This window comes from Haliotis cracherodii, unplaced genomic scaffold (genome assembly GCF_022045235.1).
Source record: "Haliotis cracherodii isolate W230 unplaced genomic scaffold, xgHalCrac1.p SCAF_7, whole genome shotgun sequence".
Taxonomy (NCBI): Eukaryota; Metazoa; Mollusca; class Gastropoda; order Lepetellida; family Haliotidae; genus Haliotis; species Haliotis cracherodii.
The window spans coordinates 38,200,571-38,217,469 of NW_027266330.1; the positions used below are offsets into that span (position 1 = coordinate 38,200,571).

The window sequence follows — 16,899 nt, forward strand, 5'->3', positions numbered from 1 at the left end:
ATTTTCGTTATATCCGCCAGTTCGTTATAAGCGTGTTCGTTATAAACGTAGTTTACTGTATATACAAAATATCCTAATGATGCTCTTCTCTTTAGAACAATCGGGTTATCAATAGGGTGACTTTGGCGGTAATTACTGTGTAGTGACTATATGAATTCGGAATCCCGTAACGGGATTCCAAACAAAGAACTTCTTGGAAGACTCGTCCATATTATAAAATAGATTATCCCCGCCAGTTTGCTGACAACGTAAGGATGGCATATGCATGCAGGTCTATGCATACTATAATTGTAATGATTATGTACAAGAGATGACTTTTGAACCTAAAACAAGAAGCAATATGAAGTGAACAAATGAAGTGAAGGCATTGGTGCACAATGCATTTCTATATCAAAACAACCTGTTAGATTGCCTAGATGTAGTGTTTAAATCATATATACACCAAAGTAATGCCAGTCTCTGTCATGCCTTAGTGGGTTTATCCTTGATACTTTAACAACCAACTGATCCCCAGCATTGAGTTGCAGAAGTCCATGGATGTCACTGGAGTATTCCAGGCTAGCGCCGTCAATGATGTCGTTTTTATTCTCAGACACTGCGTCAGCAAGTGCAGTTGTACTCGTCTGTTCTAGTGCATTGTATCGCATTATGGAATGGTGGAAATCAGTTTCTGTATCTCCCCGACGATTCCTTTCTGTGTAGAACTTGACATGGCTGTATACAACATACACACCCGTGGCGGGAATTATGATGCTGCCATTTTCATACCGCATCCCGTTATACAAGAGTCGTCTCCCTGGTCCAACAAACGGCACCCAGATTCTTATTGGTGTTTCATTTCCTGTGGTTCCTGAAATTAAAAGTTGTTCATAGGGACATGCATTATTGGTGGAATCATTGCTTGTTAGACATTAATTACAGCGAAATAAACAAAACGTCGACAAACACATATGAAGGGGAACGCAACGTCTCAAGATCGTGTAAGGAAAACGCATCCCCTAATACGTTACAACAATACAGGGAATGATATAAGTGTACATTTGACTCAGTGAAAGTTAGTTGGATATCTTACCAATGTGTCCACGGAACTCAAGTCCAGGGAAATATGCTACAGGTTTCAGTAGGTTCAGGAATGCTACTGACGAGCTCGGTTGCTTTGCACCTGTATCAGTTTTAAACATAGCTTTATATCACACACACTTTTCATAGTAGCATCATGATCAAAACGAATCATTCAACAACATTTCTACATTTTATTGTATATGGCTTAAACGGCTTATTTGTGTCAGTTTTCACTGAGTACGATGTTACCATGACCTTTAACATGTTTATTTCTAATGCAAACTTGAAAGTTGTTACAGCTGAATCTTAATTTGGGATGAAGCAGATTATAAGACATTGTGTATTATTTCATTTACTCACCTTTCCGTTTATGATCATCATAATCATTATTGTTCATTAATTGCACTCGTTCTTCATACATCTGTAACATGATTACACAAATACATTAGTTTACACAATAACAATCTGCAACAATAATATGAACAAAAGTAGACAATTACTAAATAGTATTATCAAATCAAATCTAATATTACAGGTATTGTACTCTGGAATTTAAATGACAAGGTCAATGTCTGCTTACCTTGCTTATTTCTTGTTTCAAACTTCCTGTGTTACTCATCCCTGTATCACGAATACTGGATACCACACGGCAAATAACTGCAATGCCTACTGCTATATTCAACACAAGAAGTGATGAACACACACCTTTCACAATCCTTTTCATAATTGACTCTTTACGTCTGTTTTTTTTTGCTGAACTATTCTGAAACACATAAGATTGAGCTATCATTTTAATACTCAGGAACACATTTGGGTCGCAGTCTAAAATGCTGCAGTACTCTATGCAACCAGTTCAGGATAGTTTTGGTGACAAGTACAAAATGTCAGATGGCTGTGCATGTCAACCGTTATTAAGGTAATACATACACACAGTTTCCTGTATGAAGATGCATATTCAAGATTATAACAAGTTGTTTCAACTTGTTTACAGGGTCACGGGTGGCCCAGTCGTCTTAGGCGCCACGATTCGCTGTGCAGAGTTGCGTCCCTTGAGTATGCCAGAAACCAATGATTGTGGGTTCGAATCCCGGTTCGTCCCGATTATGTTTATAGGTTTGTCCGCACCATACCCGTGCTCGTGGGTTTCACCGAAGTGGTAAACGTCTGAGACCTGCATCACTTCGGGCTTTCCTCCCACATTAAGCTGACACGCCGGGATATAACTGGAATACTGTTAAAAGCGGCGTTAAACCCAACCCACTCACTCACTCAGCATCAATGTCATCTGGAGGCTGCTTGGAGAGACAGTGATGGTAATCACGACATTCGAGATGTCGGTACATTTGAGATAATGGGATTGACCGTATATATTGCCGGATCTTATTTAACGCCTAACCCTGAAGAGGGCATGTATAACATCGCTGGCATGTCAGGTGTGTACAGGCGGAAGTACTGTTACGCATATTTGTGTATTAGGTGTTTGTAGATGATATATCCAGTACAAAATAATCTCTACAAAGACAATTGTAAGGAGCTGTATTCCTCGAGAAATATGACGATGAACACGTGACAACCAACTTCCTGATGAGAAGCGCATATATTTGTCACATGTACAAATCATTTTGGGGAAAACCCATTTGCCTGTATCATGAGAAAGTCATATATAAAACTCACGATACAATATTGTTGATGATATTTTTTTTTTCAACCGCGCTTTCATCACTAGATGCCGCTACAGCCGTTAGAAGTAAAGTAATATTCTATAAACAATGTCAATATTTGAGTCACTTACTTATATCCCAACCCCCAAAACATCTCAGTTGCGAGTATCAGAATATACCAATATGACTGCATTACACATTTTTCAAACATATATTGACTTTAAAAAAAAATTACGAACAGGATTATCATAGAATATGGTATCTTAGATTCAACTCTTCTTCGTTGTTTAAGCTGAACCTTTCAGCTACACAATTGATAAGAACTGAAAAGGAACATGAAGGTGTTCTACTGAAACCACGCTACAAGTAGATTAGGATGAGAATCAGCCAATGAAATACTGAGGACAACCGCTCTATGTTCAATCTTGTAAATAAAGAAGTCAACAGTGAAGTTTGTTACAGCATTCAACAGCGCCGAGCAATAACCAGCCCACACGACTTTTATATCCACAGCTCTGAATGTCTACAAGAAAGTAGTTACGGGTCGGGGTTTTTCTATGGTACATTGCGCGTAATTGCTATGACTTTTCCGCCAGCCTTATAAATCTCTAAAACAAATGTAAGTTTCATGTACAAATGATCTCTCAGATAATATGTTTGTAAGGTACAAACAACAAGCTTCCATCCTCTCATATATTGTATACGAGCTTGTAGTACAGTCTACGTATGATGAATTTCTAAAGGATAAACAATTATCAGACATTTTTGTTTTTTTAAACTGTAATGGGTAGATGAAGGAAGAGGTATCCAGACCTGTTTTTTCCATAAAATACATATAAAGCAATATCTGTAGACGATCAATCAGAATCAAGGAATTGGCATTCAATCAGCAGAGCAACTTATCAATAGCATAACAATCATTTCAATGAAAAAAATGATTTGTGACATAATTTTGAACTGCAATTTATAAAGCATATTAACGTATTAATAGTTCCTAGTAATACGTGTAATATTTAACTTCATTTTCCATAGCAAAATAAACAAGTTGGTGGACCCTTAATTTGACTGTCGACCAAGCATTTGTGAAAATGTATTTGGGTATGTATATTACGAAAACCCTTTAAGGTTATATCATTTTATATTTTGTTTTAAAAAAAATCAAGAGACCATGTTAAAAGTTCAACATATAGTACTTTGTTGAAAATTTAAATTAACATCTGAAATTTAAAATGCAAGAAACAATCATTATGTAAAGCATTAATTAATTTACCTTGAAATTTCAACACCGAATCATGAATTTTAAAAAAATAGCGCATTTAATTGGCAATATAGTATATTGAAATATTATACTGTTACACTGCGCTTTCTTTGAAACACAACCACCCATCTAGAGCACACAACCGTCACACTAGTCCCCGGGAAGGTGTATTACGATGACCAGAGTTAGTAGTGTATTGACGCCAACTATGTGTGTAAGGTAACGGAACCTTACTGCATTGTTGGTTAAAGCAATGATTTAAGAGAATATGCTCTCCTCTTTTCCGGGTACGTGACAGCAGTTTATTCATGAATATGTGTAGGCTCTAGATATTACTGTTTCCATGTGGTAACAGTGTCTTAAAGTTTGAATTTGCTTCAGACATGAACATGTGAATATGAACGACACTGTGTCTTTTGATGCCCTCGTTTCCGATTGCGATAAGGTTTGAAAGAAAATCAAAGGCCCACGATGTAAGACATGAGCCACGACAAAATGTTAATTTAATGTACATATTTTGCAGCCAAGGCCTGATGATAATGTACGCTTATTACATTTAATTACACACATATATATATATATCATATGATATTATGATGCGTTAATACATGTAAATAATCTGAAAAGTGCCAGCGTGTATATCATCCTTCCTCATCTCAGTTCTAAGAGTGTTCATTGTTCGTTTGAGCCGCCGCATGCCTTTCATCAAAAGACTCAGAGGTATTGATGCATTGCTTTTAGCGTTCTGACACAGTATACTCCGAACCGACCAGTCCTGGTTTTAGCGCCTTTATGCCGAGCGCCAGTATCATCTTTCAACGTCTTTTGGCATGACGCGTCCGGCATCAAACCTCGGACCTTCCACTCTCCGGATGGACCCGAAATTTAAGGTAGATAATAGATCTACATGTATATGTATTCGTAAACTATGAATTTTTTACAGTATAACCTTTCAGATAATGCGCATGTATCATCAGTTATAAATAGCTAGTTTGCATGACAATTACATAGGGTGAGATGTTAAAATATTATAAACCTTCTATCGATTCCTACGACAGCATGGTTTTTTTACTAGAGAATGAAATTAAGTGCATACGGATGCACTTTATGAATGGAATATAAAGCATTATGAGCATTATAAAGCATAGTGAGGCATTATTTTTCCTTTTAATCATGCTATCATTCTATTAAGCACTGTTCACTGACAACAACTCGCCGAAACATCTGGAGTTGGCTAGTATTATCAGTTTTAGTATTATCAGTATTATCTGGAGGCTAGAGGGTCCTTGTTTATATGTATCAATAAGTCCTGTCAACTGCCGGAACGTCACTCCTCAAAAGTGTTAATAAATATAACTGCTGGTCCTGTTCTTGGCCTTTTACTACCATCAAGATTGATGAATATGTGAATGAATTACACCTTAAAAACCCAAACTATGAATTCTTAAAAGCATATTTAATAGATAAAAATATATCACATTGTCATGAAAGACATTTCCGTAAATCCCGTATTTGTTAGCTTTCCTGTCATGCTTCTGTCATTGTAGAACTTTAATGGTCTTTCGTTTCGCTGAATTGTACGAGTAAAGTATTTGGGAGACAACCCCGTGTAGAGACACAACACGTCAAACCCAGAAAATAATCAGCAATGCAATGCAAGTAGTTCTTGTTGATTCATGCAACTTGTTCCGCGGGGTATATTCATATTCATGCCATGTCGACCGTTCCGTGGGAGCCACAAATCGATCATAACTCTTCAATAGTCGCGATTCTATGTTAAAATATGGAAGGTCGCCTTGATTATCACCTCAACTAAGTAACAATAGCAGTATACTCCCGGTATACGTCATTTCCTCAAAATGCGACAAATGTTAAAAGCACACTATAAATTGTAACTAATATTGAATAATTTTATATATCCGTTAATGTCTGAGAATAAGGTTTAACTGTAAACTGACGGTAAACAATAACCCTAAATTAGTGTTATCCCAACGGTTAAAGGTAAACGATTGCATAAAGGTTAAAGATTAACACGAAGCACACATATTCCTTGAACAACCTACAACCAGGTTTGCTGGTGGGTAAACCCAACACAAGCTGCCACACAGTTGTAGCTCACGCTATCAGCGTTACAAATAGTGTAACACAATGTTGGTTAAGGAAAGAGGTGATATCACATATGCGTTATGGTCCAAATCAGGATCGTCTTAACAATTTCCACAATAGCTAGAAGTAGATTAGAAATTATATCTGCTGCGTTTTGACCTGTTACGTCTATCCAATCCGAAGGAAATTGTATTTGTCTTACCTGATCATGTAAACGTATTTCTATCAACCTCAACACTCAGGAGGTTAAAGTGAAAGTAGGGAAATACTGATTAACGCGTCGATTCTCGGGAAATAGATGTGACTGCATGGGTGGGTTTTTCCCGATGTTTACAAATTATTATGACTCATTAGTACAAATTGTTGTGTTCAGTATCAATTATTAATTATTTAAAATGGATCTGCAGCTAGGTTTATATTTCCTCACAAAATTTATCGAAATATTGCTCTTTTTGCCTCGGAGATACATAATGGAAGATATTTTACGTGTCTCCTGTAGTATCATGTTTCTTTCATCGAAGTGGGCACGCGTGTCCCAGTCGTCTAAGGCGCCGCGATTCACTGTGCGGAGTTGCGTCCCTTGGGCTACAGGAGTCCGTATCTAAAAATAGACGCCCTCATGCATATTCATGACCATCTCCACACGCGAGCCTTATGAATATGCACGAGGGCGTCTTTTTTTAGATACGGACTCGCGTGCTTGGGCACGCCAGAAACCTATGATTGTGGGTTCGAATCCCGGTTCGCCCGGATTATGATTCTAGGTTTGTCAGCACCACACCCGTGCTCGTGGGTTTCACCGAAGTGGTAAACGTCTGAGACATGCATCACCTCGGGCTTTCCTCCCACATTAATCATAAGCTGACACGCCGTGACATAACTAGAACAATGTAAAATGCGGCTATAAATCCAACTCACTCACTATCATCGAGTGAAAATATTTCCCTTAAAGTGTTATGTTCAAAGGAATGAAAAAATAACTTTTCTCACCTCCAAAATGAAGTATGTGATAAACGTTTGTATGTGTATGCTCTATGACACATACGATAACAATGTTTGCACAGACCCTGAAATAAATATATCCAATACAGCCCATGCAAGTCTATAATATATGGCAAGTGTAGATTGCTTAATTGTACGGGTTGTGTTGGACTAACATTTTGTGTCTGAAATGAACATATTTTACACACAGAACAGTTGTTTTTACAAATGTTAAATTCCCGTCTTGATCATCATGATTATGATTCAACCTGTATCATTTGTCAGTGTCCAAAATTACTGTCATAGGATATTCTTTCTTTTAAGGTTTATCTTCAACAAGCTACCATGGGCATATTTTCGCCAACGTGTCTGGAATCGCACAAGGTCAATACACATACATGTAACTCCATTCCTAATATTTGTTTCTTATATTCACTAAACTCACTTCAAAAGAAGTGACGAACACACAGCTTTCACAACCCTTTCCTTGATTGAAACTTGGCGACTTTTGTTGCTATCCATTTCTGAAACACACTTGGCAGTTTATGCTAACCATTATAAGAGTATGCGTATTAACAACACAAACATCCATGTATGTAAAGAAATAAGGATCATGTGAAGTTGTTTCTACAAGCCAACATATATATTGACGGAAATTATGAAACGCATATCAATGATGAAAATGAACGTGTCATTTGTATACCACCGCTTGCATGCTGAATTTGTATATAATAATAAAAATAATAATAATAATAATAATAATAATAATAATAATAATTGATTTGTTAAGCGCCTAAAATCCATCGACAGTTGCTCACTGGCGCTGTGACAAAGTTAAAAAGTAATGTCTATGTACATATGCCAACAATCAGGAGATCTATTGAAAAGCTGAAGTGAAGAAGTGTGTTTTGAGGAGAGACTTAAACGTTTCCTTAGAAGCAGAGTTTCTCAGATTCAAAGGCAAAGAGTTCCATAACCGTGTACTGCAAAGGGAGAAGGCACGGTCAGACATAGCAGAAGTAGACAGAGGCTGATACAGTAGAGTTCCACAAGAGGATCGGAGAGCACGCTCTGGAGAGAACAGGGATATAAGATCTTTGAGATAGTCTGGATAGTCGCTATTGTTGAGGCGCGCAGTCGTGAGTGACACGGCATGTGATGATTTACAAACTATATACACAATAATCTAGAGATGTACTGGCAATCACAATATAATCGACTATGATATGCACTTTATATCCAGACAGCGTTCACAGAGGAATGAAATGTTTCAATTATTTCAATTAATTTCGTAAGGTGCTAATATTTGTGTTCTGGTGTAATTTCATGAATGTTATAATGTTTGAAATACCAAAATGATGTATGTCTACATATAACTTCCTAACCCTTTAAAATATGTACATGAGAATAATTTATGAAATACATCACTTACAAAGATTACATTTTCCTTATATTAAGTGAGTAATTTTCGATCGCACAACTTCTATAGGAATACGGTGACGAACAGTGAGAAAATGTGTATATTTAGGTACCGTTGTTTCGGTTCCAAAGTTTCATGTAATTATGTTTTAAAGATGCCATACATTTTAGCTTTTGAAGAATTAAACGTTTTGCATAAAAATGATCTTCGCGTACAACTAATTTCCTGGTGAGAAAAAAATAAACATTCCCTGGGTTTCTTGTGTCTTTGAAGGCCATTTGAAAGTTGGATAAGAATAAAATAATACCCACCAGGAGAAAATGGTCCTAATGGGTGCTATGAGGTCATTCAAATGTAATACATGCGGCCAGTGCTTAGGTAAAATTAACTTCAATTATGTGAATCATAAAAATGTACGTTTCTTTTGCCATTTAGGATATAAAGATAACGTTTTGAAATTGTACGTATATGTGAACACATTTGCTGTTTTTATGCACCCTTCACCATGTGAGTGTTTAATTAGAAATACATTCTGTTTGTGACAGTTTATGTTTTTTTTCCCGGATTATATATATATATATAACGACAGCTCGTAGCTCATCATTTGGGATCCATCGCTACTCTTCGTAGACATGAGGTGCCACCACATTGTTCATGGGGAGATCAGTTTAAGAACAGGCTTCGACTGCGTGATTCGAAACTAGAACTAGACTGCACCGAAACGTCGCTCCTAATTGTAATAAAGAAGTTGTTCATTCATATATCTTATCCTTACTTAGTACTCCAACTTCTAAATGCCTCGCAAAGAAAATACAATAATCTTGATGATCAATTTATTCTAACGCTGTTACCATTTCTACTTCAACATGTGCTGCAAGATGGTATTCATTTGAGCTGTGTCAGTATGTAACTCACTTACCTGCCTTGACAGTGCCACATAGAGGATATGTCGGTAAATCTCGCATGACACATGGTACATAGGCAAGGAACAAGCGATGATCAGACCTGGCGGTATGCTTGGACAACCGATGATCGGACCTGGCGGTATACTCGGACAGGCGATGATCGAACCTGGCGGTATACTCGGACAAGCGATGACCAGACCTGGCGGTATACTCGGACAGGCGATGATCGGTCCTGGCGGTACACTTGGAAAACTGATGATCAGACTTGGCGGTATACTCGGACAAGCGATGACCAGACCTGGCGGTATACTCGGACAGGCGATGACCAGACCTGGCGGTATACTCGGACAGACGATGATCGGAACTGACGGTATACTCGGACAGGCGATGATCAGACCTGGCGGTATACTCGGACAACCGATGATCAGACTTGGCGGTATACTCGGACAGGCGATGATCAGACCTGGCGGTATACTCGGACAGGCGATGATCAGACCTGGCGGTATACTCGGACAGGCGATGATCAGACCTGGCGGTATACTCGGACAGGCGATGATCAGACCTGGCGGTATACTTGGACAGGCGATGATCAGACCTGGCGGTATACTCGGACAGGCGATGATCAGACCTGGCGGTATACTCGGACAGGCGATGATCAGACCTGGCGGTATACTTGGACAACCGATGATCGGACCTGACGGTATACTCGGACAGGCGATGATCAGACCTGACGGTATACTCGGACAGGCGATGATCAGACCTGGCGGTATACTTGGACAGGCGATGATCAGACCTGGCGGTATACTCGGACAGGCGATGACCAGACCTGGCAGTATACTCGGACAACCGATGACCAGACCTGGCGGTATACTCGGACAGGCGATGATCGGATCTGACGGTTTACTCGAACTGGCGATGATCAGACCTGACGGTATGCTCGGATAAGCGATTATCAGACCTGACAGTACACTCGGACAACCTATGATCAGACCTGGCGGTATACTCGAACAGACAATGACCAGACCTGACGGTATACTCGGAGAGGCGATGATCATACCCATCGGTGTACTCGGGCAGGCGATGATCGAACCTCAAGGTATACTCGGACAGGCGATTATAAGATCTGACGGTATACACGGACAGGCGATGATCATCGAGATTGGACGCATCAAGACTCTAAGTAAGTATGTCTCACCTTACAGATTGGCTGCACGGTGCCTTACGTTCAGTACCAGTGTATTAGAGAGGAGTCCTCAAACACTAGGACACCTCACTACCCACTGGAGGTTAACAAACAAGAGTCAATATGGTATAAATTCTACCGTCACAGTTAATTATAATGCTTACTCCAGCTTTTTCTCTCTGCACAAAAGTGAATAATGATCTCAAGCTACATAAATAACGTCCGAATGTGACGTTCTTCGGACTTTTTATATGTACATACGAGGGACTATGAGACGTCACGTTTGTTTAGGGCACACATGGCCTTTCATAACGTTACAAAGTGAAGCAAGTTTACAGGTAACGCCCTTTATTGGTGGGTAGACAGGACCATAGTTGCCGAATACAATATGTACACTGTATATATCTCATGTTTACTGAGACGGTCGTGTAAGAAATATTCGTAAACAACTAAATACGTATACATCAGCAAGAATAAACACGCTTTTCATCAGCTTAATGGTAATTGTTGACGAAATACCCATGTATGGTAGAGTAGATACACACATCGCTGAGTCTACCTCAAACGTACTATATTACATTAAATCCGGGATTCTTTTATTTTCTGTCAGTTGTAAATCAGGAACCATTGGAATTTGGAAATACTGTTTTAGTCATTTATTTTTTTAAAAACTAACAGATGTACATGTTAAAGTAGATTTGTAGGCAAATCATTACAATGAACATTAATAATAAAACAAACAAAATATGTTTCAATGAGTATCCTGTTGTTAGTGGTAATATTCGTTGTATGTAAATAAAGACTTATATAAACCAGTTTATGTTTTCAACAGTAAAAAAACAACGTTGTTGCTAAAACGAAATAAAATATAAATCCCGTTCAATAAATACTCAATAACATCCGCAAATGTAAAACGTACAACAATATAATTGCAAAAATACTCAACATATTCAATTAAGGATTGAAGTTGTATTTGTTGACGTTCATAAGCTGAGGAGCAAATTCCATGATGATAAATACAACTTAAATCCTTATAATGACATACACATAGCTACATCAGAGTGATCAGAGTGATATCAGTTTACAAACAGAAACATGAAACATTATATAACCAAATCAACAATGTGTCAACGCGCATGTTGGCGGGGAATTAGCTCTTGGGGGAAAAAAGAACAAAATCGACATCACTGTCCCGGAACGCTTTATGCACAACATGTAAACAATAAACAACAACTGCACAATGAGCGGAATACCTGCTCTGACAACACAAACACAGCGATGAGCGGACCTTCCAGCTCAGGCGTACAAGAGGTGAGCGGAGCTCCAGCTCACTTCAGGGCGTTTCAGCGGCACATCCTGCTCGAGGTCGTCCTTATGCCAACACTCGGAATACCAAGCCTGACTAACACCCTAGTAACAGTGTAATTGTAGCACATATATAGTAATGAACAACGATGGACAGACAAAGAGAGACAATGACATTGCTTTGGACATTGGACATGTGGGCGTGCTTAAGCAACACAGTTCATGGGATGATCAATTAGGGCAATAAATGCCATACTATAAAAAGCAGTAGGTAAAGGGAAGTGATACCCGTGTGCGAAATACGCATCAGTCGGATGGCGCAAGTTAAATCTCCGAAGTAAGTAAGTAAGTAAGTAAGTAAGGGAAGTGATATACACGAAAACTGGCCAAATTGGTATCACATCTACACAGACGGAGCCTCTTATCCGGTCTCCAATCACACAGGCTTCGGAGTCCACATCGCGCAACCAACTAAAAGCACACAATCTTTTCGACTCCCAAAATATCAATCTATCTTTACAGCAGAGCTAATGAGCATGGCCTCAGCCCTCCATAACCAACAATCTAAAAAAACACCAAAAAATCCTAATTCTTACAGACTCCCTCAGTGGATTACAGACCCTCCAAAATAAAAACATCAAAAACCGTCCTAAACTTATAAATCAAATATTAAAAAGCACAAACGACTTAACTAAGGCAGGCAAACAAATAGTATTCATTTGGATCCCCGCCCACGTAGGAATATACGGCAACGAAAACGCCGATAAAGCTGCTAAACAATCCCTTAAAATCCCTGAAATAAGCTTAAACCTCTCAAAATCAGAAATCAAAAGTATCAACAAACGGAAAGTCACCAAAACATGGCATAACCTATATCAAAAATCAAATAGCCAAATCCAAAAACTTCTCAAAAAAAACTTAACCAAACCAAAAAAATCCTCAGTCAATCCCCAAAAATCGAGAGCGTAATCACTAAACTCCAAACAGGACACACCAACCTAAATAGCCACCTTATTCTTTTTTTTTAAAAAAACGCAACAGGAAACTGCCCACATTGCAAACACCTAGAAACCCCAGAACACGCACTCATACACTGCACCCACTACCAAACACGCCGAGCTACACTACAAACAACCCTCAATCTAAATAAGGCTCTTACTCTAGAAGCAATCCTAAGCCCACAAAATAAAATAGAAACATGTAAACCCTTAGGCGTGTACTTAATTAAAACAGATCTAATAAAGCGCATCTAAAACCCAACAATCTAACAAATCAAACCACATCATCCAACAACCACACCATAATCAGCTCCCTTAGTCGGCCCACCGTACCCTCTTGGCATTCATTCCAAATCTAAAAATTTCAAAATTTCAATATAAACACTACTAAACTCCCCTCCTGGGTTGCCCAAATAACATACAGTAAACTACGGTTATAACGAACTCAAAGGTACCACTGATATTAGTTTGATATAACCGTAGTTTGGTGTAAGTATATATACAGCAAATGGCCGGTACAAAAAATATTTTCGTTATATCTGTCAGTTGGTTATAAGCGTGTTCGTTATAAACGTAGTTTACTGTATATACAAAATATCCTAATGATGCTCTTCTCTTTAGAACATTCGGTTTATCAATAGGGGGACTTTGTCGGTAAATATCTCATGTGTAGTGACTATAGGATTCCGAATCCCGTAACGAGATTCCAAATAAGGACCTTCTTTGAAGTCTCGTCCATATTAGGGGGCACGGATGGCCCAGTCGTCTAAGGCGCCGCGATTCGTTGTGCAGAGTTGCGTCCCTTGGTCACACCAGAAACCTATGGTTGTGGGTTCGAATCCCGGTTCACTCCGATTATGTTTCTAGGTTTGTCAGCACCATACCCGTGCTCGTGGGTTTCACCGAAGTGGTAAACGTCTGAGACCTGCATCACGTCGGGCTTTCCTCCCACATTAAGCTGACACGCCGCGATATAACTGGAATACTGTTAAAAGCGGCGTTAAACCCCAACTCACTCACTCACTCGTCCATATTATAAAATAGATTATCCCCGCCAGTTTGCTGACAGCGTAAGGATGGCATATGCATGCATGTCTATGCATACTATACTTGTAATGCTTATGTACAAGAGCTGCACTTTTGAACCTAAAACAAGAAGCAATATGAAGTGAACAAATGAAGTGAAGGCATTGGTGCACAATGCATTTCTATATCAAAACAACCTGTCAGATTGCCTAGATGTAGCGTTAAATCATGTATACACCAAAGTAATGCCAGTCTTTGTCATGCCTCAGTGGGTTTATCCTTGATACTTTAACAACCAGCTGATCCCCAGCGTTGAGTTGCAGGAGTCCATGGATGTCACTGGAGTATTCCAGGCTAGCGCCGTCAATGATGTCGTTTTTATTTTCAGACACTGCGTCAGCAAGTGCAGTTGTACTCGTCTGTTTTAATGTATTGTATCGCATTATGGAATGTTGGAAATCAGTTTCTGTATCTCCACGATGATTCTTTTCTGTGTAGAACTTGACATGGCTGTATACAACATACACACCCGTGGCGGGGATTATGAAGCTGCCGTTTTCATACCACATCCCGTTATACAAGAGTTGTCTCCCTGGTCCAACAAACGGCACCCATATTTTTATAGATGTCTCATTTACATTCTCTGAAATTAAGACCATGCATTATTTGTCACAGAAACATGCATTATTGGTTAGGATAAACAATACATATGCACACACATCTGAAGAAGAACGCAACGCAGATCGATTGTGTGAGAATAATTACATCAAAATATATGTGTTTTTTCCTCAGTACACTAAATAGTACTTATTTGACCCGACAATAGTGAGCTGGTTATCTTACCAATGTGGCCAAGGAAGTCCAGTCCAGTAAGATATGCTATAGGTTTCAGCAGGTTCAAGAATGCCACTGACATGTTCGGTGGCCTTGCACCTGTATCAGATTTAAACACTGTCTTATAACACACGCAATTGACATATTAGAATCATGATCAAAACAAATCATTCAACATCTTTTGCATAACTTTCTGCATCAATGCATACGAAGTTACCAAAACCAAATGTGTATTTACCAAGCAATCTTAAGACAATTATTACAGCTGAATTATTGCTTTTGATGAAGCAGATTATTTAAGAAGAATTCTTTTGGTTTCATCCACTTACCTTTCCGTTCATGAGTACCATTATCATTATCGATTATTATTTTCAATCGGTCTTCGTATATCTGTAAAATGATTACACAGCTAATAAATTGTATAAATTATGGTATTCTGAAAATCAGCAACAATAATATGAACATGATAAAAGTACTGTTATTATTATTATTATTATTATTATTATTATTATTATTATCCAGTATAATCAAATTCAGTATAACATTACAGGTAGTATACTCTGAAAGTTAAATATTAAGATCAATATTTTTGCTTACCTTGCTGATTTGTTGCTTCAAGCCTTCTGTGTTACTAATCTGCGTACCGTGTTTACTGGATGCTACACTGCAGATAACTGCAATGCCTACTGCTATATTCAAGAGAAGAAGTGATGCACACCCAACTTTCCCAATCCTTTCCATGATTGACCTTCACGTCTTTGTGTTGCTGTCCGATTCTGAAACACATAAGGGCGAATTCATATTTTAATAGTTAGTCAGAAACACCAGTTGGCCAGTGGTATAATATATGGCGCTGCAGTTCTCTAAGAGAGTCTATTTCGAACCCCACATGGCTTATGCCAAGTTTGAAATCTAATTTGCTACTAATATATACTCACCAACATTACATATTGCCATACTGCTGCTTATGCATTCCAGCCATGTTTTGCAATTTGAAATCCCATTCTACGATTTTGATCTCCAAATACAACACTGGAGCATGGCATTATTAAAGGACTTAGTACTCCATATAATGTTTGCATATAATTCAGCTTTCTTGTACACAGGGAGCGTATAAAGAAAGTTTGTGCAGCACCTTTATTTGTGATCTCTTTCCGTTTTACTTTTGCATTTGATTTGACGTGGCAGTTTTTGTGACAGCTCTGGTAGTGTTTCACAATGATGTCGATATTGTTCCTTAGCTTTTCTGGATCATTTTCACAAGCTTTCATTGCCAAAGAAATGTGTGTACGAATAGAACCAGCTTTGTAGTCCAGACCTTTGGTCCACCCCTTCCCTTCCTTCTTCTGGGACCCCACAATAATGGTCCGTGTATTCCAAGCCAAACCTTTTTTTCATTTGCCAAGTGACATTGGCCTTTTGAGCGTCAACTCGTTCTCTTACAAATCTTGTCACTGATGCCTTGATATGATGTGAATATACAAGGACTGGCACTTGTAGCTTGTCAAAATGATCGTATTTGTAAATCCAAGACGGTCAAGTCTTTGAGTAATGGGGTCATTTAATTTTGAAATGATTCATAAACTAAGCACCCTGTGGGTAAAATCCCCCAAACAGTTTCATTTAACTGTCCTGGTACATGTGCATGCATCACTACAACCAAACATAGGACACAACCGCTCAGTTGTGCGTATCAGCTTCCACCAATTAGCCTGTGTTGCATATTCTTCAAATATAGACGGGATCCTAATTTCTTAAACGTTACATGCATGCATTTTCAATTGTATTGTGATACAATATGACATTTTAGATAATTGCCTGCTTCATTCCTTCCACCAAGTTTCAGCTAAACGTTTTTACAATAACCAATTGAACCAATCCACAGAATAAAAAAGAACTGGAAACTTACATGATGGTGCTCTGTTTAAACCAGTCCACGTCAAACTGATCATGTCAACCAGCCTGTGATGTACTGAACACAACCGACTTGTACAAAATCTTGTCAGAACCGTTCCAAAGCTGACAATGAAGTTTTATGATGTTTGTAGTGACAACATTCAACACTGCCATTCAACAACCAGCCTGAATTGCATGAACCCTCTTATCATTTATATCCAAGGCTTCACACCCTGCAAAGAAATGAGTTTGTATGGTGTATTT

General features: G+C 38.6%; 3 protein-coding genes across 4 annotated transcripts; all 3 read right to left on the reverse strand.

The window, feature by feature from the left end:
- Positions 1–340: 340 nt before the first annotated feature.
- LOC139447847 (tumor necrosis factor-like) lies at positions 341–6,339 on the reverse strand. 2 transcript variants are annotated; one of them, XM_071229322.1, is made up of 5 exons: positions 6,290–6,339; positions 1,643–1,825; positions 1,423–1,483; positions 1,073–1,162; positions 341–850 (listed from the first exon to the last, which is right to left on the reverse strand). In XM_071229322.1, exons 2-5 carry the CDS (start codon positions 1,784–1,786, stop codon positions 426–428), a joined length of 720 nt encoding a protein of 239 aa, XP_071085423.1. In that variant the 5' UTR covers positions 1,787–1,825; positions 6,290–6,339; the 3' UTR covers positions 341–425. The 2 variants fall into 2 exon arrangements, with proteins under 2 accessions (XP_071085423.1, XP_071085424.1); XM_071229323.1 differs by lacking the exon at positions 1,073–1,162.
- Positions 6,340–8,000: 1,661 nt separating this feature from the next.
- LOC139448868 (uncharacterized) lies at positions 8,001–10,454 on the reverse strand. Its single transcript, XM_071230390.1, has 2 exons — positions 9,408–10,454; positions 8,001–8,051 (listed from the first exon to the last, which is right to left on the reverse strand). The coding sequence occupies exons 1-2, from the start codon at positions 10,452–10,454 to the stop codon at positions 8,001–8,003; spliced, it is 1,098 nt and encodes a 365-aa protein (XP_071086491.1).
- Positions 10,455–11,760: 1,306 nt separating this feature from the next.
- On the reverse strand, positions 11,761–16,834 carry LOC139447335 (tumor necrosis factor-like). The gene is made up of 5 exons (XM_071228638.1): positions 16,649–16,834; positions 15,337–15,515; positions 15,069–15,129; positions 14,749–14,838; positions 11,761–14,548 (listed from the first exon to the last, which is right to left on the reverse strand). The coding sequence occupies exons 2-5, from the start codon at positions 15,478–15,480 to the stop codon at positions 14,127–14,129; spliced, it is 717 nt and encodes a 238-aa protein (XP_071084739.1). The 5' UTR covers positions 15,481–15,515; positions 16,649–16,834; the 3' UTR covers positions 11,761–14,126.
- Positions 16,835–16,899: the final 65 nt, after the last annotated feature.

Coding starts and splice junctions, on each gene's coding strand:
- LOC139447847 (XM_071229322.1), bottom strand. CDS start 1,786: ATGAAAAGGATTGTGAAAGGTGTGTGTTCATCACTTCTTGTGTTGAAT. Junction 1,163..1,422: donor TGATGATCATAAACGGAAAG/GTGAGTAAATGA, acceptor AAACTGATACAG/GTGCAAAGCAACCGAGCTCG. Junction 851..1,072: donor TGAGTTCCGTGGACACATTG/GTAAGATATCCA, acceptor TTTTAATTTCAG/GAACCACAGGAAATGAAACA.
- LOC139447335 (XM_071228638.1), bottom strand. CDS start 15,480: ATGGAAAGGATTGGGAAAGTTGGGTGTGCATCACTTCTTCTCTTGAAT. Junction 15,130..15,336: donor TGAAGCAACAAATCAGCAAG/GTAAGCAAAAAT, acceptor ATCATTTTACAG/ATATACGAAGACCGATTGAA. Junction 14,549..14,748: donor GGACTTCCTTGGCCACATTG/GTAAGATAACCA, acceptor TCTTAATTTCAG/AGAATGTAAATGAGACATCT.
- LOC139448868 (XM_071230390.1), bottom strand. CDS start 10,454: ATGGGTATGATCATCGCCTCTCCGAGTATACCGTCAGGTCTGGTCATT. Junction 8,052..9,407: donor ATGTGGCACTGTCAAGGCAG/GTAAGTGAGTTA, acceptor CTCCCTTTGCAG/TACACGGTTATGGAACTCTT.